The sequence below is a fragment of the Poecilia reticulata genome, linkage group LG16, assembly GCF_000633615.1.
Source record: "Poecilia reticulata strain Guanapo linkage group LG16, Guppy_female_1.0+MT, whole genome shotgun sequence".
NCBI lineage: Eukaryota > Metazoa > Chordata > Actinopteri > Cyprinodontiformes > Poeciliidae > Poecilia > Poecilia reticulata.
The window spans coordinates 16,019,185-16,040,176 of record NC_024346.1 but is presented as its reverse complement, the minus strand read 5'-3'; the positions used below and the strand labels follow the sequence as shown (position 1 = coordinate 16,040,176).

The window sequence follows — 20,992 nt, the reverse complement described above, 5'->3', positions numbered from 1 at the left end:
TGCACTTTCTAAATGTTTGCAAAGCTTTAGCAGTCACTATTTTACTTTTCCTGCGTTGCATTGTGTGGAAGCGTGGGAACAGAGTCATTAAATGTCACTATTAAACGGGTCAGCCACTCTCTGAGAGGACTCCCTGGTGGAAACGGTTCAGACAGGACCTCAGTGGATCCGAGCAGACCTGAACACAGTGAGAGGAGAGCTGAGTCACACAGCCTCTCTCATTTCTTTCATCCTGTCTTTCATTTCTCTTATCTCTCTTTCCATTCCTCCTGTCTGTCCACTGTCGTTTCCTCTGGCTGGCATGTTTTTTACCCTCTGACCTCTATTGTATTTATATTTTTAGCTCTTTAAAACTCCCCCACCTCCCTTTTAAGTTTCCCTTTTTTAAATGTCCGTGCAAATTCCTGAATATTTCTTGTTTATGTTTGCGTAAATATCGTCTATTTGTCTCTAAAACGCATCAGGTCAGAAGTGTAAAGGCTCTATTGAATGTTTCCTCTAAGTGCACATTCCCTATTAGCCAATCAATCAGTGCCTTTGGCTTTGTTGTGGTTTTATTGTCATGACATTGCTCAAACTGCTGCTGTGTTTAGTGATTTCTTTTTTGTGGCTCTCTGTTGGTATTTTCAGGCTGCCTCCTTGTGGTGGGCTTGGATATTGCAGCCTTTTCGATTCAAAAGTTTAACTTTTCCAGCTTTTAGTCAAATATCCTTAAACCGTGCAAATAAAATGCTTGTAGTTTAACTTGGGTACTCTAAGAGAGCAGCTGTAATGCCCCAGGTATTCTGTTTTTTCTTTTTTGAAACAATACATCAGGCTTCTTATCAAAGTCACTTTAAGGACAGGGTAAAAATGTTTTCATTTTACATCACTATTCAAAGAAAAGGAATATTGACCAAGGCGTAGTGACCAAATTTGGTCTTTTTCTGGGTAGCATCCACTCCTGTTCTGTGTTACACAACAAACTAATCGAGTATTAGTAATCAGCATATTACCTTTTATTTACATGTCGCCATATTGTGAAAGAACAAGAGAAAATGAGGCCAGGGGGGAAAAATATAATAAGACAAATTGGGGATTTTTTTGTTCACAAGACTTATATGTTCTCATTTAAAGTTGAATCATTATCTCCATTTAAAACCATTGATGCAAAATTTTAAATTGTGGAGCGCTAACTACTATATACATTACCACTTCTTATGTTGGATTGATAATAATTCTTGCACAAGATTACAATAATGCTCCATTGTCTTTACCTAATGTGGGAGAGTCGGATGGGAATTTAGTCTGGATCATCCAGTTTTCACTTTGTCACTTTCTTCTGAAGTTCTTTTTGACACTGTAACTTTTGGCCAAGTTGGATTTTAATAAATGTGGTTTTGTCTGTTTAGGTGCCTGGATTAAGAGCAGTTCGGGTCAGGTACAGAAGGTGGGGAACCAGCTTACTCTGACCTACCTCGCTCCTCAGCTCGGGTATTGGGTGGCTGCCATGCCTCCTCTGAACTCAGGTAAGAAATTAGACAAAATTATAAGTAAAGTTTATTTGCTGTTTCTTTGTCTTTTTAGTCAATAAAGTTATTTTTTTGAAGGTCCAATAGTGGCAAGGGACATCAGCGCTTACCATACCATGTTCCTGTTGGCCATACTGGGAGGCATGGCTTTTATTCTGCTGTCCCTGCTGGGCCTGCTCTTGTACTACTGCCGGTATGTATAGTAATCAACTTTTTACAGCAATATGTCTTACTGATTCATAAGAGGTTGCTTTTTTTTCCTTAGTCAAGGACTCTGAAAGCCAATCATTTAAAAATACCTTGATCAGACCTAATGCAAAGCTATTTGGGATTACAATTGGGTATCCTGGGTGAGAAAATGCAGATTCGCACAAAAATAAAAAATACAAAAACAAACACATAAGAATAAGAGACTGTACAGTAAGGGAAAACTTAAAGCATGATTTGAAAAATGCTGTGTAGTGATTAGAAATGACATACTTAAATGAAAAGAATTAGAGGAAGGATCTGCGATAACGCTCCTTTGTACACTAAGGATGCAACTCTTTCACTAAAGTAGCTCCCCTTGACAGTTGTAAAGAACATTAATTTAAAGCGGCCTAGCTTACTGTATTTTCTACTCTAGTAGCGTTACAAATAAAATTCCCGTTGTTTTGGACTTGTAGCCAAATAATGTAAGCATCTGGGTTTACAGGTCAACTGTAGAATTTGGGGTTGCTCAGTATTAATGGTGGGGAAAATGATTCGTGGTGGTGTTGTTTCTATATGCAACAACATATAGAAACAACAGGAGTTGGACGACTAACTCATGCACTCCTCTGTGTCTGTGTTGAACAGACGCCGCTGTTTGAAGCCTCGCGGGTCTCATCGCAAGTTCACTCTGTCTGCTGGTCTTGACAGCACAAAGAAGGATCAAGCAACCTCCATGTCCCACATGAACCTCATCAGCAATGAGGTCTGTCTCCTCAATTATTCATTTTATAAAGGGAACTCTTCTGCTTTTTACATGTCAAAGATTTTTTTTTTACTAAATGTTACTAACAACTCTAAGTCACTAAAGGTTTGCAGTAGTTTCTGTGAGCAGCACAAGTTTTTTTTTTTTTTTTTTTTTGTTGAATCTTGTCGCAGTCGGTTTGTGTGAACTGATCACCGAAAGCCAATAAAATAGAGCTACTACAACAGCAATGAGGGGATTTTTATATACTTGTATTAATTTTGTCTTAAAATATTTGAGAAAATGTATGACATTATCATAAATGCAAAATAGTAGACATAATAAACTAATCGATTATAAACATAGTGGTAAAAATGAAAAAAGATAAACACTCAGATATTTAAGACTAAAATATGAAGCTTTTTAAACTCTTTGATTTGATTCCTTTACCTTTTGATGCCTTTTAGCATTTTGGTTGTTTTTTTCCTTGTAGAGCACTTTGTGTTGCCTGTGCTTTTGGAAACATGCCACGTAAATAAATTTCGCCTCTTTGACCTAAATAGTGAAAAGTTATTAACATAAAGCCAACATTTAAAATAGTATATAAACAGAAAGATAAAAATGCTTTCTTTAAACGATAAGTTTCTGAACTTCCAGTGTGAACTTCATGTCTTTCCAAAATCTGTGAAGACTGTGAAAGTCATGTTGTCTGTCCCCAGATTTAGATTGTGGAGAGTAAAGCAGTAAGTGTATCTGGAATTGAAATCAACAGCTGTGACAGCCTCCTCAGTGAGTCAGACTCGGCAATGCCTGCAAGCTTTTCAGATAGGATTCACTCTGACAGCGTTACACCTTCTCTCTAAGTTTGAAGGATCAAAGATGAGCAAGAGCGACAGAATGGGGAAGCCTTGTGCAGCTAAGAGCACCACAACCTGTGCAGTCTGAAAACCATCCAGGTTTTAGGGCTCAATTGAGCCATTCAGTTTATATTCCAGTTCCTCCTTTGGCTTTAAAGATTATACATGTTATGTTTATCCGCTATGGGCTTTATAAAGTGCTTGAATTCTGTATAAAATCTTTGAAAATGTTTGAGGTTCAGGCTGCACAGTTTGGTAGCGAAGTGCAATCTACTGTTTGATTAAAAGCCTAAATTTGGAACAATTTATTTATAGTTGAGACTAGATATTTAAAGATAACAAAAAAGACACATTCACATTTTTTCTTACTGTCTGAAGTTAAGTTACACCAAAAAGAATTACCAAAATTATTACTATTTGCTAAAGTAAAGGGGCAGGAAACTATGGGAGAACATTTATTGGAGATGTTTAAAAACATAAAATGTTGATATATTTTTATTTATTTTGTCCCTGCTGTTGACTATAGAATATTATCACAAAATGTTAATGACAACAAAAAAGTGTTATTATATAATAGTGAATTGAAACTATCTTCTTTAGTTCATTTGTATTGTTCTTATCTCCAAAGTGCTGCGCTGGAAAAGTTTGAAAACTTAACTTGACTTATAAAATGTATAATTTTCTAAAGAGGCTAAAAGTAGTGAGTCTATTATAGTGTAACATGTTTAAGATCCTTGAACTAAAAAGTTGTATCCAATGGTTCTACTAAAGAATCGCATCTTATTTTCTTAGACTGCTGCTTCATATCTGTACTCAACCCTGAATGAGTCTAATACAATTTATATGACCAAATGTTATTTTGTTTAGGTGCAGCTGGAGCTCGTTTCCACAGCAACCGAGCCTGACATGACCACGCCAATGTTGAAGCCTTCTTCGTACGAGCCCCAAGACACTCGGCGTCAGCAGAGTCTGATCCACCTCAGCAAACACAGCCGCTGCTCTCTCGGCAACAACAGCCACCACGGCTCGTCCCTCGGCAACCTGACGCCTCGCAGCAGGGACTACCGGCAGTCTGCAGAGACGTTCCAGCTGAAGGCAGCCCTGTCTTGCGGGACAGAGAGGGGCTACCGGCAGTCGTACACCTCCGTCTGCTCGTCCAGCAACCAGATTTCAGATGCGCTCTCGTCATCCAATCACGGCCAGGTGTCTGCTACCCAGCTGAGCAGCGTTGGCATTATTGACTGCATCTCTCCGTCTTCTCCACCTCACTCCCCCTGCAGGGGGGAAGGAGGGGAGTGCAGGGCACCCGACCACCTGCTGTCCCGTTCTGTAGACCACCTGGAGCGCCCCAACCCTCAGTTGCTCTCCCGACCGGGCCAGCTGCTCTGCTGCGGCTCGGTGGACCTGCTGAGTGCGGGAGAGGGCTACTCCAGAGTGCGCCCCACACTGGTGATCCCTGCACATTACATGCGCCTCCCTGGTGAACACCCGCTGTCTGGTCAGGCCCTCCTGCTGCAGACCGACCAGCAAAGTGACTTGGAGACCATCCAGGCTGAGCTCAACGCCTCCCATTCCCAGCAGCCTCTGGGGCCCAGCCCGTCCGACAGCACCCCAGACCCCAACAAGCAGGGCGAGGCAGAGGGTCTCGGCCTTTCGGAGTCTCTGTCTATCCCTACTGCTCTTGGAGAAACGGCTCTTGTTGAAATAAACAAAGAGGATACCTTGTTGGCTGAAAAGACTCTAATGGAGCTGAGAGGAGGAAAACCTCTGCCTCATCCCCGGGCGTGGTTTGTGTCTCTGGACGGACGCTCCAACGCTCACATCCGCCACTCATACATTGACCTCCAGCGGGCGGGCTGTCAAAACAGTTCACAGAGCTCAGGAGATCAGCAAGATTATGACAGCGGTGGTAGGCACGGCAACGACGCCAGTCTGGACTCTGGGGTGGACCTGAATGAGCCCAGAGCGGGGCGCAGGGGGGGAGACACAGAGCGGGAAGAGAGGATCTCCGAGAGAAAGACTGCCACAGCTTACACCCAGCTGGTGTACGTGGATGATCTGGAGGGGGGAGGCGACGTTGAGGAGAAACGCAGCCCAGAGGCTGACGGCAGGAAAACCCGACCCACCCTGTCAGACAAAGCTGAGCGTAAGGGAGAGAACCAGTTATCAGGGCTTGTGGAGGGGAAAACGGCAGAGGATGTCCAAATACTAGAGGAACCACCCTCGGTTTCCCCGGCATCTCCTGCATCTCCTCCTCCTCTGCCCACGCCAGAGGAAATGACTTTCAGGACTGATCACGCGCTGCTGTCTGTCTCCCCAGATGATGATGCAGCACATGAGGATGGAGAGGAGGAGAAAAAAAGCCCCTGGCAGAGAAGGGAGGAGCGCCCCCTGCTGGCCTTCAACCTTAAATGAGTCGCAGAAGCTGGTTAAAGGAGAGGTTTACATTTTTCTAGTCGGTCCTCATTATATAATCACAAGCCATAATTTACTAAAATCATTTCTGGAAGTTTCTCTGTGTCCAAATCTTTATGCAAAGTGACGTCAGTGTAACAACCCAGCTTTAAAATTCACTTTGCAGGTTCATCTCAATAAATTAGAATATTGTTTAATGCTTGTAGAGATTCATTATTCACACAGTTTTATATTTAAAGTGTTTATTTTTACTAATTTTGATGATTATAGGAACAATTTAGCTGCCCCCAATATATTATGAGCCATACTGTTGCATTTTATTATTAAGCATTACTTTTTACAGGTCTGAGAAGCTGAATTTGTGGTTTTCGTTTACTGTAAGCCATTATCAATCAAATTCTCAAACAAATACTTGAAATATGTCACTCAGTTTAATGTGTGCTGAAATAGATTAATGATATTTTAGTTTATTAATCTGTGTTTAATGTTCAGAAGCACATCAAAGGGAGGGTTTTACACTAAAAACATGATGGATTTTGAAGATGAACTTGTGATTTCCTTGAATTTTACACTACGATGGTTTTACAGAGAATCTATATGCAATCACCCAGAAGAGGATAAAAAATGCAAGAAAACAAACATGAAACTGTTTTATCAACACACAAAAATGTAAACCTCCCCACTGCCAGTGCCCCTCGACTGCTTCAACAAGACCATGAAGGATAAATGCTTTTAAATTCAAACCTTTTGCTCTTATGAAAGCACTGAAAACACATTTCCGCACTGGGATCTCTTCTAAGTCCAGAACTGAACAATTCAGGTCCCTCTAGGAGCATCCACCAGACGACCACTGAGCGGCTGACAAACAGACTTTGGAGCCAAGATATTGGGAGATTTTATGCACAACAAATATATGCCTTTTTTTATATATAAGGAGCCTTGTAGGTGTAAATGGACTGTGGTGGAAATAATTGATGACTTGACCGTAGCAGCCGTTTTTTCTTGAGCCATATTGGCAAAATCCCAGGAAGTACCCATTAAAAGTGAGAGTAAACCCCCAGTTAAACCACATGACTGGTGTTAATGGCTTTGGAGCACATGTGCACTACAGGACATGTAACTGTACAGTTTAATAGGAATCTGTAGACTCTGCTTTGAGTCCTACTGCAGCATCAGCCTCAATATAAACATGTGAACCCTGTACTTAAAATGGTTTTCAGTATGACGGTCGTTCACGTCACCTTTTAGGTCTGATCAAATTAAATGACTACATGCTCCTTGGCCGAATCAGATAATGTGACGCCAGTTTGCTGGTAACGGTAAATCACCACTACAAAACGCGTAGTTTCACTCTTTATAATTGTGAAGTTGATCTTATGAAGGTTGTTTTATATTTGCTGAACCACTGAGTTGCATATTTTTATTTTTGAGGCTATGCATCACTTTTACACGTCTGCTTCAGATGCTTTTTTTTGTAAACGTTAACCTCTATGATTTTTAAATGCCAACATGAAGTATTTTACCAGGAAATGGGCAGTTTTTTTCTTTCTTGTAACATATTAAGGGCTTTTTCTTCTTACTTGGCTTATTGTTGGAGCTGAAGCAAATGCTGCGTAATATTTTGCCAACTAACTGCTGCGTTTTAGCTTTTTTCTTTTTTTTTCTCCTTACACACATAATCCAAGTGCCTTTGAACAACCTGATTCTGCAACTTTATTTATTTGCACCTTTGCTTTGCCTTTAGCTTTCCTCCTCTACCTCAGCCCTCTCTCTTTCCCTTGTGAAGGGAAGCATGCATTGTGCTTTCCTCAGCACGCAGATATTACTACAGCTACACTGCAGACATTTCAGAAAATGTCTACCAGCTGCTGCAATCCTCAAAGCCTTTACAGTAATCAGCAAGGCGTTCCCTGAGAGTAAGTAGGTTTTTCAGGAAAGATGAAGCTAAGTGTGATTGTACGTGAAGCTACCCTGTCCTTTGGTTTTTTGGAGAATGAATGTTTATTTCAGTGTGTTTTTTTTTTTTTTAATTTGAAAACATGGTAGTGTCCATTTTTGATGCTTCTGAGTCTGACTATTAAATCGTCAATCCAACCAAGATTTGTGCATCCATAGTAATCATGTTACGGAGTATGTATAGTTGTGTTCTTACCTCTGCTCTGTCGAAATCATTTGTGAGTTGGTGTAATGAATGAGGTTTTCTTTCACAGTGTCCCACAACGACCTCCAGTTCCAGGTGGAGCAGCAATACAGAATACTGAGGGTGTAAATCGATTGGTTGCATTATATTTTAAGCCTGTTATTCTGAATAAACAACCAAGCTGGAATTATTTGTGGCTTAAGAACTCTTATTTACGGTTTACCACAAGCCATGTAGGGGATACTGCAAACATGGACGAAAGCGTTTGGTGAAATGAGAGAAATTTTATTTTTTGGTCTACATGTGTTATGTAATATCTGAAGTAAAACTAACACTGCACATCATAATCAAATCATCCAGTGGGCATGTTTTTGAGTTAAAAAATGTTTAAAGTTGACAGGAAATTTTGAAAATATCACCTGATAGTTATGTGTTATATGAAGACTGGTAGATTAATACCTACCAACACCAACTTTAAAGTCTTAAAGGCAATGATTAAAAAACTAAAATAAATAAACAATACTAAGCCTGGTGGGGGCACAAGTAAAGCCTGTTTCCTCCCCCTGCTCCCCCGTTTGGTTTTTCTTTTTCATTTTTTCGTTCTGTGCCCTCATTTTTGTTTGCTTAAAACAAGCAAACAAAAAAACATTGACCTCTATTCCCCCTGGTAAATTTGATCATAAACCGCCGCTGTGTATTTGGGAGTTTTGCCAAACGATAAATGTCTGTTCCACCTCACTTATCCCCCAGGGGGTGCTATTTCCCTCCCGATACTTTCTTTGTTTTTATTTTTTTCCCCATCTCTCGCCTCCTGTCAGTGAGCCTCTAAAAAAAACCGCTTGCTGGCAGTTTTTTTTTAAGCATCTTGATGATGGCGGAGGACAGTGAGTCCGCGGCCAGCCAGCAGAGCCTGGAGCTGGATGACCAGGATACGTGTGGGATAGACGGAGACAACGAAGAGGAGAATGAGCATATGCAGGGGTGAGGGTGGCCTGTCCCGTCGGGTGCGGGGGGAGAAATGCTCTAACGGTATTGCGAGCAGCCTGTTTATATGTGTGAGGTTAGCGCAGTTAGCTAGTCAATGTTAGCTGACACAAACACAACTAAGCCACATTTAGGCAATTGTTTAGAGTGTTTTCATTTTTTTAGTTTAAATTGTTTTATATCGCTAGAATATTTGACCTTTTTTGTAGTAGTTTCTGTTATTTTACCCGCCTGGATGACATGACAGCCATTAGAGCAAACCGTTAGTCGGCTAACAGCAAGTAGCTCAGCTGTCAGTGGCTGCTGTAGCTGAGGTTAGCTTTGTATATGTGTGTATCCAGCAGAGTCAGTCAGTCATTTTTGTCCTGTGTGTGTGTATCTGTGTAGCAGTCCGGGGGGAGAGCTGGGGGCTAAGCGGAAGAAGAAGAAGCAGAAGAGGAAAAAAGAGAAGCCCAGCTCGGGCTCTGGAGCCAAATCTGACTCTGCTTCTGACTCTCAGGAAATCAAGGTATGATGATGACAGTGGATCTGTAGAACTGCATCATATTAGGGCTGTAAAAAAGAGAAAAAAACTTTTCATACCTCTTGAATATTTTTTTTAAATTTGACTCTTTATAATGACAAACGTCAATGTCTTATTTTGATTTTATATGACATACCAACACAAAGTATAATCGTAAAGTTATAAAGACCAGTCGTGCATTTTTAACAATTGATTTTATAACTAAAATTGCAAATAATGTTGAGTGCATTCATATTCATTGTCCTTTACTCTCATACCCCTAAATAAAGGCAACCTGTTGCCTTCAGAAGTCGCCTTAGTTGTACCTAAGAGTCCACTTTTGTGCAGTTTAAACTCCATCTTTCCATCAACAGACCAGCTCTCTCTGCCCCTGAGGAGGACATCCATCCCCCACACCATGATGTGGTTGGGTGATAAAATTCCTTTTCTTATCCCACATTGTAATTTGCACAAAAAGTTTTGGATGCTTCATATTTCTCTCCTCACCCTTTCTATCAGTTTAGGTTGTGCTGTATTCTTTACATTTTGTGGTGATGCGTTGAACAATTTTATTTTATTTTTTACTTTATGATATTTTACTCTACTTGTTTTAATAACACATGAAGCAAATCCCTTGCCCTGAACTTTACTAGGACACTCCTTTGAAGTATGTGGTTGTAAAGTGGAGAGATGTGACAAGGTTCAAGGTATAAATACTTCTGTAATGTACTACAGGTAGGCTACAACTTGAGGATATACAGTTGTTTGCAATAATAACCAACACCAAGCTTACTCAACTCCTACTTATTCTATGAAATAGGCTTGAGTCCAGAAAGCCAAATTAGCTTAATAAAAGCAATCAAACCATCACACATTGTGCAGGAAAAAATTGCGTGACCAAAGCAGTTTATATATATATGTGTAAGACATATATATGTCTTTTTTTAAATGTTTTCAGAACCCTGGCTTGCCCATTCAGAAGCTCCAGGACATCCAAAGAGCCATGGAACTGCTGTCCTGCCAGGGTCCAGCAAAGAGTATCGACGAGGCAACCAAGCACAAATACCAGTTCTGGGACACCCAGCCTGTCCCAAAGTTAAGTAAGTTTCAAATTAAAGTCAGCAAATAAAATCACAATCAATGGCTGCTGTGCTGCAGTAAACGCTGTTTTGTTTAGCAACTGTTTACGAAGGGCATTAATTTTCCAACTAACGACTTTTATTTCATCCTTCTGAGTTGCTCAGGGTGCAGTGCTGCAGAAGAGTGTTAGCTATACTGCACATCCAAGCTTTTCCTTTGTGAGTCATTATATTAAGCAGTTTCCAGCCCAGCTCTTGCCCATCTTTGTAGCAGGGCTCATGTTACGGGGGACGCCTGGTCACCTTAGGACCAACGCAAGCAGGATTTAACCTCTCAGCTCTTCTGCAGTGTTATTAAAAAAAAAAAAAAACGACTCTTCCGCTTTTTGAAATTTAAAATATAGAAAATGTTCTCCTTCTTCTTGTGTTGTTTGGAAAATAATTCACAACTGAGAGAGATGTGCTATTTTTGTAGATGAAGTTGTGACAAGCCACGGTCCAATTGAAGCTGACAAAGAAAACATCAGACAGGAGCCATATTCTTTACCTCAAGGCTTTATGTGGGACACCTTGGATCTTAGTAATGCAGATGTAGTAAGTGGGATGCTTGTATCGGATAGAAGAAACTAATGAGGTCACTGATAATTATCTAACTGAAGGTGTCTTTCTGGTTGTAGTTGAAAGAGTTGTACACGTTGTTAAATGAAAACTATGTGGAGGATGATGACAACATGTTCAGATTTGATTATTCACCAAACTTTCTCAAATGGTAAGTACCTTCTGCGTTTGTTTACAGTGCTGGTGAGAAGTTTACATACACTCATCGTAAATTAATGTTATGTCTGCTTTAATTTCATTTGAACCATTATATATCTTTAGGGTAGGGCACAACTTTAAGTAATTTTAAGCAGAATTTGGTGTGAAAATGTGACTTTATTCAGATTTTCTCTCGTCCTCACAGGGATAAATTACTCATGCTGAGTCAAAAAAATACACATATACCTTCACTAATATTAGGAGAACTGTCTTTTAGTACGCTTACAGAGACGCCACATCCTTTTTGTAGACATCAACGAGGCTCTGTTATATTTTTGTGTGGCTATTTAACCTCCATTATTGACAGAATTGGTGTACTTCATTAAAATTGACTGGCTTGCTGGCGCAGACCTAGCTTTTAAGCTCAAACGGAAAATTTTCAATATGGGTTAAGGTTAGGGCCATTTCAGGAGATCAATGTCAGAAGATTAGAAATATGCTTTATTGTTATTAGTTTGCTGTAAGTGCTACAAAACCAATTCTGTGTGATTTTCATTTGCATGATTGTTTTCCTCTTGCCTCTCTCTCATTTAACCAAAGACTGAATAACAAAAAGATTCAGTCTGGCACATTGGTCTCCACTTTCTCTTTTTTTCAAGGAATAATTTTGTTTACGGAGACTTTAATATCCATTTACTTTGTTATTTCAGTTGTTCTATTTGTTTGGGATATATAAAATGTCTTCCAGTGAAAATTGTTTGTTAGAAATAAAATGTTATTGATATTTGTGTACTTGTGTTATTATGCGATTAACATATTACTTGAAAATGGTGTCAAAACAACACTATTGCTTTCCTCAATAACTTCTGGGACAAGTTATCGTCCAGAAATCTTTCCAACTTGCTGTGAAAATCAAACCCTCAGTATGATGCTACCCCCACCGTGCCTGTCAACTGCATAGCTGTTCTTGGGTTTGAAAGCTTCACTTTGAATCCTCCAAGCACACGCTTGATGTCATGGCCAAAAAAGTTACTTCTTATCTGAGAAATGAACCAAAGCAACTGAGAAAAAATGCAGCGACAACAAAAAGACTGATTAAAGGGTTTGGCATATTTTTCAGCCTGGATGGTTTAAATAAAATGCACGGTAATCACTGAAGTTTTCTGCTGCGTAATTGTTCCACGCTGAAACAATGAAAAGTTCAAGCAAATCTATAAAAGTTCCAAATTAATAAGATATACATTTTCATGACGAATCAGTGTAACCTTCTCACCAGCCCTTTTACTTTATTATCCACTTGCTGAAAGTGTCGCTGTCCCTCAGGGCTCTGCGTCCACCTGGTTGGTTACCGCAGTGGCACTGTGGAGTACGAGTGTCCTCAAATAAGAAGCTTGTTGGATTCATCAGTGCCATCCCTGCAGACATACGCGTCTATGACATGTGAGCTCATCTAACCGGGTCTATAGGTTTCTGCAGTCTGTCGGGCAGGGATTCAACCCTTGTTTGTCCCTGTTGGTGCAGGACAAAGAAGATGGTAGAAATCAACTTCCTTTGTGTTCATAAGAAGCTGCGTTCGAAGCGCGTTGCTCCTGTGCTGATCCGAGAGATAACACGGAGGGTGAACCTGGAGGGAATATTCCAGGCGGTGTACACGGCCGGAGTTGTGCTGCCTAAACCCGTGTCTACATGCAGGTATGACGAACCGTACTCGATGTTAGAACATGGTGGCACGGCATCTCCCCATTTCATTACCCTGTTTTTTTTTTTTGGGGGGGGGGTTTTCCCCCATCAGGTACTGGCATCGTTCTTTGAACCCGAGGAAACTCGTGGAAGTGAAATTTTCCCATCTTAGCAGAAACATGACGTTGCAAAGAACCATGAAGCTCTACAGGCTACCAGATGTAAATGATTGCACTTTTCTCGTTTTTTTCTAATAGTAAGAGAAATCAAACAAATGTTTTTGCTTCTGTGTTGCATGAAGAGCACGAAGACTCGAGGCCTACGGCTGATGGAGAGACGTGACCTCCACCAGGTCACTGAGCTGCTGCAGAAATACCTGAGACGTTTCCACCTCGCACCGTCCATGGGAGAAGAAGAGGTTGCTCACTGGTTCCTACCACAGGAAAACATAATTGACACTTATGTTGTAGAGGTCTGTACATTTACTTCCTGTCCTCAAGTTAGCAACTCGTTTTGTTGTTTTTCTTATAAAAAGACGTGCTTTCCTCTCTTTCAGACTGCAGGTGGCGTACTGACAGACTTTACTAGTTTCTACACTTTACCCTCAACTGTGATGCATCACCCTCTACATAGGAGCCTGAAGGCAGCTTACTCATTCTACTGCGTTCATACTGTAACTCCACTACTGGATTTAATGAATGATGCACTGATCCTGGCAAAAATGGTAACGAGCCACTTCCTGCCAAAAACCTCAGTTTCACACTTTATGCCAGATATTTACACGTATTGCATAAAAGTATATACGCATAGTTTTCCTCACTGTCTGACATTAAATCAGTAAACTGTTTGTGGTTTGGATTATTTACTGTTACCAGATCATTCCGTTTTTGCTAAACATCTTGAGTAAAGAAAGGGAGAGAATATTTTCAGAAAATGTTTTAGATCATTTTCTTCAAATTCAGCACATCCACATACATTTTCTTTTATATTTGGTATAACTTGGGTTTTATTTCCACAAGTTTTTCCACAATAGTTTGCTCAAATTTTCACCGCAGAGCTTCTGTAACTTAGTCAGGTTTGTTGGCCGCTTGGTAAGACTGAAAAAATTACCACGCTGAAAATCTGCCATTAAATATTATCATTTTAATAAAATAACATTACCAATAAAAAATTAACAGTGGTAATAAAATCTCGCGTGTTTTTTTTAAATTGCTCATAAAAGCAGCATGTCAGGCCCTCTTGAAAATTGAGATTTTTAATCTGGACATTTCCATGGTGTTAATAATTTTCTATAAATACTTGAAGAGATAAACATGGTGCTTTCAGAAAGTTGAACCCAAGAATGAAGCAGACATGTGGAGATCAACACTTCGCCTGATATCATTGCCTATCAGTATTTTTGAGGTGATGCCTTTAAATTAATCTGCTAAATGTTGCGAATTAAACTATCACAAGCTCAACATTTTACAAATTGTTTAGAGGTAAAAATCTGGTATTTAGCAAATAAAAAAAAACAGGAAATGTTTAGTTTGATTTAATGATGGAATGAGGGGAAAAAATGTGACGTCTCTTTTTAAACGGTGTATGTACATATCTGAGCTGTGTGTCATTAAATGTAGAAACCTAAGAAGGTGACTCGTCATCTCGGTGTTTGTTGTGTGTGTGTTTGACAGAAAGGTTTTGACGTTTTCAATGCCTTGGATCTGATGGAGAATAAGGTGTTTCTGGAGAAGCTGAAGTTCGGCATAGGAGATGGAAATCTGCAGTATTACCTCTACAATTGGAAATGTCCCCCTATGGACCCTGATAAGGTCAGCAGCATTTTACTACAACCCCTTTTGCATCTCATCATTCAGAAAGACTGGAGTCCTGTGTCCTAAAGACGAATTGCAGTGCAGTTTTCAGTGGAAGAACATTTCACGTGATGCTGCTCCTTGTTGTGCCAAACCATTTGAAAGATTACGTTAACTGTATCTGATTCATTAATTATACGATTTTAATTCTAGGATATTTTTGGTCTCTGTGTTGTCAGAAAACATGTTTCAGTACTTGAACCATGTGAAAGGAGCATTAAATAGGGTTCCTATACAAACCTGAAAAGTATGGCCTTTAATTTCTATATTTTCTGGATTGAGATAAGAATGCAAAAATAAGAGTATAATAAAAAAAATATTTGTACTTTCATGATTAATTCTGTCCCTTACTGCCTAGATGTCCTGGTCGTTCTTTCTTGTGTCTTCCATTTGTTCTTTTGCTAGTTTTCCTATCTCACTTCCTTTCTTCTTTGTCGGTTCTTCTTTCCTTCACTTTTTGTGCTTCTTCTTTCATCCTACATCTTCTTTCCTTGTCTGCCTTCCTTTCCTTCGTTGTCTTTCTCTCTTGCTTCCTTCCTTCAGACCGCCGCCTGTAGGAATGGCTAACTCAGACTCAACTTTTGAACTTTTGTGTGGATTATGTTATAAACTGAACACAGAACTAAATCTGATTATGCACACTACTATAAACTGTTCCACAAAGATGATGCATTGAATCTCTGAAAACAAAAGTTTTTACTAAGTTTTAAGACTAACTTAATCAGGAGTTCCATTGTATTTCAGTATTTTCAGTGTTGGTTAGTTTATTTGTGTAGTGAATAAATGTAGCGTTAGAGCTCATCTAATAGTCTGCTGACGCTCGTGTTCCAGGTCGGTCTCGTCCTTCAGTAGCGGCACGTTTCACAGCTGCTCCACAAACGAGCGTCGTTAACTTCAGCTTCTGGATTCTCCTCACTTGGACCTGCGGGTCGCCCGAGCTCAACAGTGACATCTACCACAAGTCAACCAACCTCGTGACCGGGCGATGGTCTCATTAAGAACTCCTGCAGTCCGCCCGGAGGTGAAAACTCTTCAATCATCATCCTGAATGTGAAGTCATGCTATGCCTGAGATATCCTTACAGTTACAGTGCTGTTGACATGCGCTCCCGCTCCTAAAACACGACACTCGGACGTTCCAGAGGATGCCTTGGCATTGTGAATTTTGTTTCTATTTCCTCATTCTCTACAGACATTGTCAGCAGGGGGCTGGTATGAAATACCTGTTCATATACCTTTGTAAATGATGATCAACGAGGCAGTTACGTTTTTACATGTTCATCCTCTCCAGTCCGCCATCAATGCCGCTGCGCCATGTATCGTTTCCCTCCGTTTTCATATCACTGTGGTCATTATGTGGCTGTTTTAGGCCTACGTAGGATTAGAAGCTGTAAGAAAGTGTTCCAGACTCCTACCGAAACGCTTTTTCTTCAGTAAAATATCTGTAACAAAGGAAATCTCGTACAAGACAACACAAGAACTGCAACATGTAGTTTACATTAAAAACAAAACCACATTTATTCCTGTAGTTTGAGTTGTAGGTTTGTGAGGGCTGATCTATAACCTTCTTCTTCTTCTTCTTCTTGAGTTGTGTAGAAGTCGGTGGCTTTTTAATGACGAATGTACAGCATCGAAGAAGCACAATTTTACAAACAAGTCAAATGGTTCTCTTACAAAATCTTAAACGTTTGGTTTTGACAAATGGGGGGAACTGTTTTACGTTACAAAGCTGACGTTTTGTAATTTAACATTAAACCCATACATGTGGTAGTATTTACTGTTGCACTCCATCTTTGTTGTTTTTGGTACACTTTCCAGTTAGCGAGAGCTCTAAAAAAAGGCAATATATATGTCAAAACATTTAAAGCCAACCATTGGACTGGATGAACCTGGGTTATAAATTGAAATGTTAATTAATCAAAAAATCTGAGGAAACATTTGATACATTTCTGTAAGTTCATCACACACTTTTCTTGGCTTTCTGAAATCTTGTTTTTTCTTTTTCTCTCAGACATTAAAATATATAGTGGGTCATTTTGTTTTAGTGTGATGTGCAGCTAACTGTATAGAAGTTGTGATATTTGTTAATGTAAAACGTCAACTTCAATTCTCCCTTCACTCATACTTTTTTTAGGGTATTTACCTGTTCTGTGTGCTTCAATGAGCAAAGGTTTTGACCAACCACTTGATCTAAGGAGGAGTCTGGTTTTTTTTACATTCTTTTTGGTGGTTTAATGTTTGTGACTCTGCAAAATGTAAGACAAACAGGCAACATCTGCTTTTCTTCTTCTTATTATTATTATTATTATTCTATTTTTAAAAGCTCATTTTGTATTTATGATTTTCTCACATTCCACAAAGATTGGCCAGAACGGGACAAAGCATTGGTCAGTAAAAGCTCTGAGTCCGACTCACAAAGAGATGCATTAATTTAACTCTGAAAACCGGTTTCCCCATCAACGGCGTGCCTCGTGTTGCCCGCAGCGGCTCAGATGAACCGTCCGTCGGTTCTGCTCCCATCTTGACTCCAGCATTGATGGTTTACAGCCACAAACTTCAGTAGCTGAGACAACCGCCTTGTTTTTTGTTTTTTTTTCCTTTTTAGGAGATCTGCAAGGTCGGGCGATGAGTGTGTCTCTGAATTAACATCCAGTCAAATTGAAGAACAATGTTTTTAATCTAGAACCATTGTAAACTGTGAAAAAGCTGAAGAACCTGTACCAGCATCATTCAGGCATAAACCCAGTGCGGATACCAGTCTGTTACAACACATCAGCTATACCAGCATGGACATTTGATTGAATAAACTTAAATTTTAAAAAGGAATCATGGCTGAGACGGAGCTTCTATTTTCTGTCGTTACTGAGATTTATTTATTTAGGCGTTTCTTTTTTTCTCTTTCCTCCACTAATGCAGTTTTGATTTCCACTGAAGAAATTAACGAGATGTTTTCAAAAACGTAAAGAAAAATCAACATGTTAAGTCTGTTCTGTGTGTATTTGGACTGATGACCTCACAAGAGGCACAAATCCAAAATTAATAACCTGGTGTTAGTATGTATTGGCTGACTGGCACATTCTGATGCCWGYGAGTCGCAWTTAAGTTGSARCGTGTTCATTATGTGTTAGAGCCAATTATTATTATAACTTTAAAAACTACATAATACAGAACAAACATGAAAATCTTCTCTTGGTGACAAATTCAGTATAAAGTGAGTTTGATTTATATAGAAAMWTTTGCATAGCAGATTAAAAACATGTGGATATATAGTACTATCAGCACATTTAAGGTTAAATAATGACTATTGCATAACTAAGCGCTTCATTATTGGCAATATGTAATACATTCATTTACATATATATTCATAAACATACTTTTTTGAACTCTATTACACACATTTCAACTCATGCAAAAAAACTTTAGAAATAAAACAATGCATCCGTTCTTAACTTGAACAGTACTGTCTTTTATTAGATTTTGCAGAACAACTTTTAAACATTATAAACAAGGTTCATAAAAGAAGAAATGTCATAACTACACAGCTGCAAACTATAATGTTTTATCACAAAACGGTAAAAAGATCAGATCAATTCATCAAAACTGATRCAGTTAAAGCTGTTTTGATGGCTGTCAAAGTTCCAACATTACGCAAACAAAATAAAACAACAGAAGCAACAGGTGAAGGTCTTTCATTTCTGTTTCTTCAGTTTTGTTCTTCTTTTCTTAGCAGGGTTTGGAACAATTCTCTTTACTTTCAGAGGCCGCAGAGTGCAGGACAAGGCAGAGTCTGTGATTTCAGATTCAATCTCCAGCTTCCGTTTTTGTGCTCTTCTCCCTCCTTCCTCCTCCTTCGCCTCCTCCGTCTGCTCCTCTCCCTCCTCCAGGTCGGCCGTGAGTTCAGCTGGCACTGCAGCTGCTTCAACTGTCAGCCAATCAACTTCCAGYGAAGGCACTCTGGGTTTAATGGCATCCACTGTGTCCCTGAACATCTCCTTGTCTTCAGAAGAACACCGTCTGAACCCCAGAGCGAGGACGCTTTTGAGCCCCAGGTGCGCCGCCACAGTCTCGCTCATGCGGGGCACCTGGCAGGCCGGCACGCCTCTCGTTGCGCTCAGAGCGATCAGGTGGTTCGTCATGAGCTGCGGTCTGATGGACTTACAAACAAGCAGCAGCTGGAGCTGGTTCCTCTCTAGTGCCTTGGTGACCTCGTTGATGCCGATGGCCAGCTGCCGTCTGGCCGCCATATCTGTCCAGCCGTTTCTGGTCGGGTTGGACCCTTGCACCTCCTCACCCATCTGGGGAACAGGATCTGCAGCAGCATCTGGTTTATTCTCCTTCTTTTTCCTCCACTGGCAAGACATTTTCACCTCTTTCTTCTCCAGGCCTGTGGCGATTATTTTGTCCTTTAAAGTTCTCAGGATGAAGTCCTGGTCCTTCTGTAAAAGTGGCCTCCATTTTGAACTGAAGGGTGATGTGAAGGAGGCCTTACTTTGGATATGCTTTTTGAGATCTTTCTTAGATGGTTTTCCTGCAGATGTCATGGCTCATCTAGATCACAAAASAAGAAAAATCAACTTAACACAGAAATGTTTCTGTATTTTCAGCAACATTCCTCACCATGATCTTTATGTAATGTCTTTGAGGCTGTCTCTGGATTCCTAAGTCTTAATTTTCTACATCAGTGAGAGTAGAATAGATCAAGCCTGACTTATTTGCTCCGAATTAATCCATCCTTTCCTCAACCTGCATAATCTTCTCCATTACCATGACAGTAACATAAATTTGATGAATAAGCCTGTCCTGTTTCAAAATGAAGCTTCTTTTGCACCAGAAGTCATTAAAACTCGATAGATAGATAGATAGATAGATAGATAGATAGATAGATAATACTTCTCTGAAACTTCAACTTAAATGCCACATGCCTGAACAGAACAAAATAAAATCTAGTTTATCGTTATAAAAAAAAATCTTCATATTCCTTTCTTGGTTTTTGTAACTGCAGGCTAACAGCAATTATTGAGAAAACCATCAGTTATTTTATATGAAATTGTTGCTCAACAGTTCTGTATTAAACGTCACTTYGTTACTGGTCCYGTGTAGGAACAAAATATACAATTTGTCGTTATAAAAATGCCCTATTGTCTATGTTGGGGTTTGTTACTGCAGGCTCCAGAAGCTGTAATTCTGAGACGGTTTTAAAATAGGTTTATATCGACACATTTCTGATTTAAATAAACTGACGTTACCTTTCGCTGTCCTTTCACACGATGACGATATAAAAGACATTTAAAAAAGTATTTTACTGTTTTAAACATACCTGCATTTAAAAATGCCGTCACGCTTAGTTTATCTTTATTTTTTTGATGTTGGATTCGTGTCTTCAGTCCTGCACGAAGCTCACAGGGCGCTGCCATCTTGTTTGAATTGAAAAGTTTGCATTCAGAAACAGCGCCCACTAGCGTTAAGGAGGCAACATGACAATTACGGATAAGACGAGCAGACAAGACTGGTTTTACACACCAAATCAAATAAACTGGGGCAGCAATTATTTTTGCTGTTTTCATGATTCCTGTTTGGTGGGAGAAGAGGTGCATAGCAGAGCAGTGCACTAACTTGCGAACTGCAGATAAAACCTTCAGTGCAGTGCAGGTTTTATTTGCATTTGCAAACCTATCAGGATCTTGATAGATAACCTGCAATCTTGATAGGTTTTATCAAGATTGTACTGCAAGTTAGTCAGACTTACCATGCAGTTTATCTAAACTGCCAAGATCAAACACACACACGGCCTCCATACAGACAAAATATCTAAGTAWGGAAGTGCAAGAAAAATCTCAAAGAACTTACAGGAAGAAATATCCGATCCTGTCCATTTCCTAACCRCCTGATACCTTTGGTAGTCCTTYACTGAAAATCTTGAATCGCTCTTAGTCTGATCCCTCCCCAATGGCAACCTGCCCTGGGAAGCCTCGCTACTGGCTGAACCCCAAGACAAAATCTCCATKTGGGTCATTGGGATACTCAAACCCCTCCACCACGTTAAGGTGGCGATTCTGCGGAGGGGTCACCAGCAGATCGCGATGGATGTTTAAACCAAGGGATCCCCCATCCTGAGCAAGCACAAGGCAACAGTGGAGAGGAAAACTCCCTTTAAAAGGAAGAAACCTCCAGCAGAACCAGGCTCAGGATGAGCAGCCATCTGCCGAGGCTGGCTGGCTTCAAGATGGCAAAAATAAAAAAACAAAAACAAACAAACAAAAAGAAACACATTAAAATAAAACT

The 20,992-nt window shown here is 40.0% G+C and overlaps 3 protein-coding genes across 5 annotated transcripts in view; 2 read left to right on the top strand and 1 right to left on the bottom strand.

Moving 5' to 3' along the window:
• The window catches only part of fam171a1 (family with sequence similarity 171 member A1), a 28,085-nt gene extending 20,038 nt beyond the window's left edge, over positions 1-8,047 (top strand). Inside the window, exons 6-9 of the mRNA XM_008432685.2 lie at positions 1,392-1,508; positions 1,590-1,704; positions 2,349-2,466; positions 4,170-8,047. Of these exons, the coding sequence (XP_008430907.1) occupies positions 1,392-1,508; positions 1,590-1,704; positions 2,349-2,466; positions 4,170-5,717 (1,898 nt within the window). The 3' untranslated portion in view covers positions 5,718-8,047. The remainder of the gene's footprint in view (positions 1-1,391; positions 1,509-1,589; positions 1,705-2,348; positions 2,467-4,169) is intronic.
• Positions 8,048-8,641: 594 nt separating this feature from the next.
• On the top strand, positions 8,642-17,536 carry nmt2 (N-myristoyltransferase 2). Of its 2 annotated transcripts, XM_008432688.2 has the most exons (12): positions 8,644-8,838; positions 9,229-9,349; positions 10,302-10,443; positions 10,898-11,016; positions 11,100-11,191; positions 12,502-12,618; positions 12,700-12,870; positions 12,971-13,079; positions 13,160-13,330; positions 13,415-13,582; positions 14,532-14,669; positions 15,543-17,536. In XM_008432688.2, the coding sequence occupies exons 1-12, from the start codon at positions 8,726-8,728 to the stop codon at positions 15,561-15,563; spliced, it is 1,482 nt and encodes a 493-aa protein (XP_008430910.1). In that variant the 5' UTR covers positions 8,644-8,725; the 3' UTR covers positions 15,564-17,536. The 2 variants fall into 2 exon arrangements, with proteins under 2 accessions (XP_008430908.1, XP_008430910.1); XM_008432686.1 differs by having other exon boundaries at positions 8,642-8,838; positions 13,160-13,582.
• Positions 17,537-18,148: 612 nt separating this feature from the next.
• On the bottom strand, positions 18,149-20,915 carry rpp38 (ribonuclease P/MRP 38 subunit). 2 transcript variants are annotated; one of them, XM_008432690.2, is made up of 3 exons: positions 20,558-20,914; positions 20,028-20,124; positions 18,149-19,258 (listed from the first exon to the last, which is right to left on the bottom strand). In XM_008432690.2, exon 3 carries the CDS (start codon positions 19,249-19,251, stop codon positions 18,400-18,402), a length of 852 nt encoding a protein of 283 aa, XP_008430912.1. In that variant the 5' UTR covers positions 19,252-19,258; positions 20,028-20,124; positions 20,558-20,914; the 3' UTR covers positions 18,149-18,399. The 2 variants fall into 2 exon arrangements, with proteins under 2 accessions (XP_008430912.1, XP_008430913.1); XM_008432691.2 differs by having other exon boundaries at positions 19,957-20,915.
• Positions 20,916-20,992: the final 77 nt, after the last annotated feature.

Bases quoted from the DNA above. Each gene is read 5' to 3' on its own strand.
- nmt2 (XM_008432686.1), top strand. From the start codon at position 8,726: ATGATGGCGGAGGACAGTGAGTCCGCGGCCAGCCAGCAGAGCCTGGAG. The intron at 12,871-12,970 runs GTATGACGAACC...TTCCCCCATCAG, and splicing joins AAACCCGTGTCTACATGCAG to GTACTGGCATCGTTCTTTGA. The intron at 13,080-13,159 runs GTAAATGATTGC...TGTTGCATGAAG, and splicing joins AGCTCTACAGGCTACCAGAT to AGCACGAAGACTCGAGGCCT.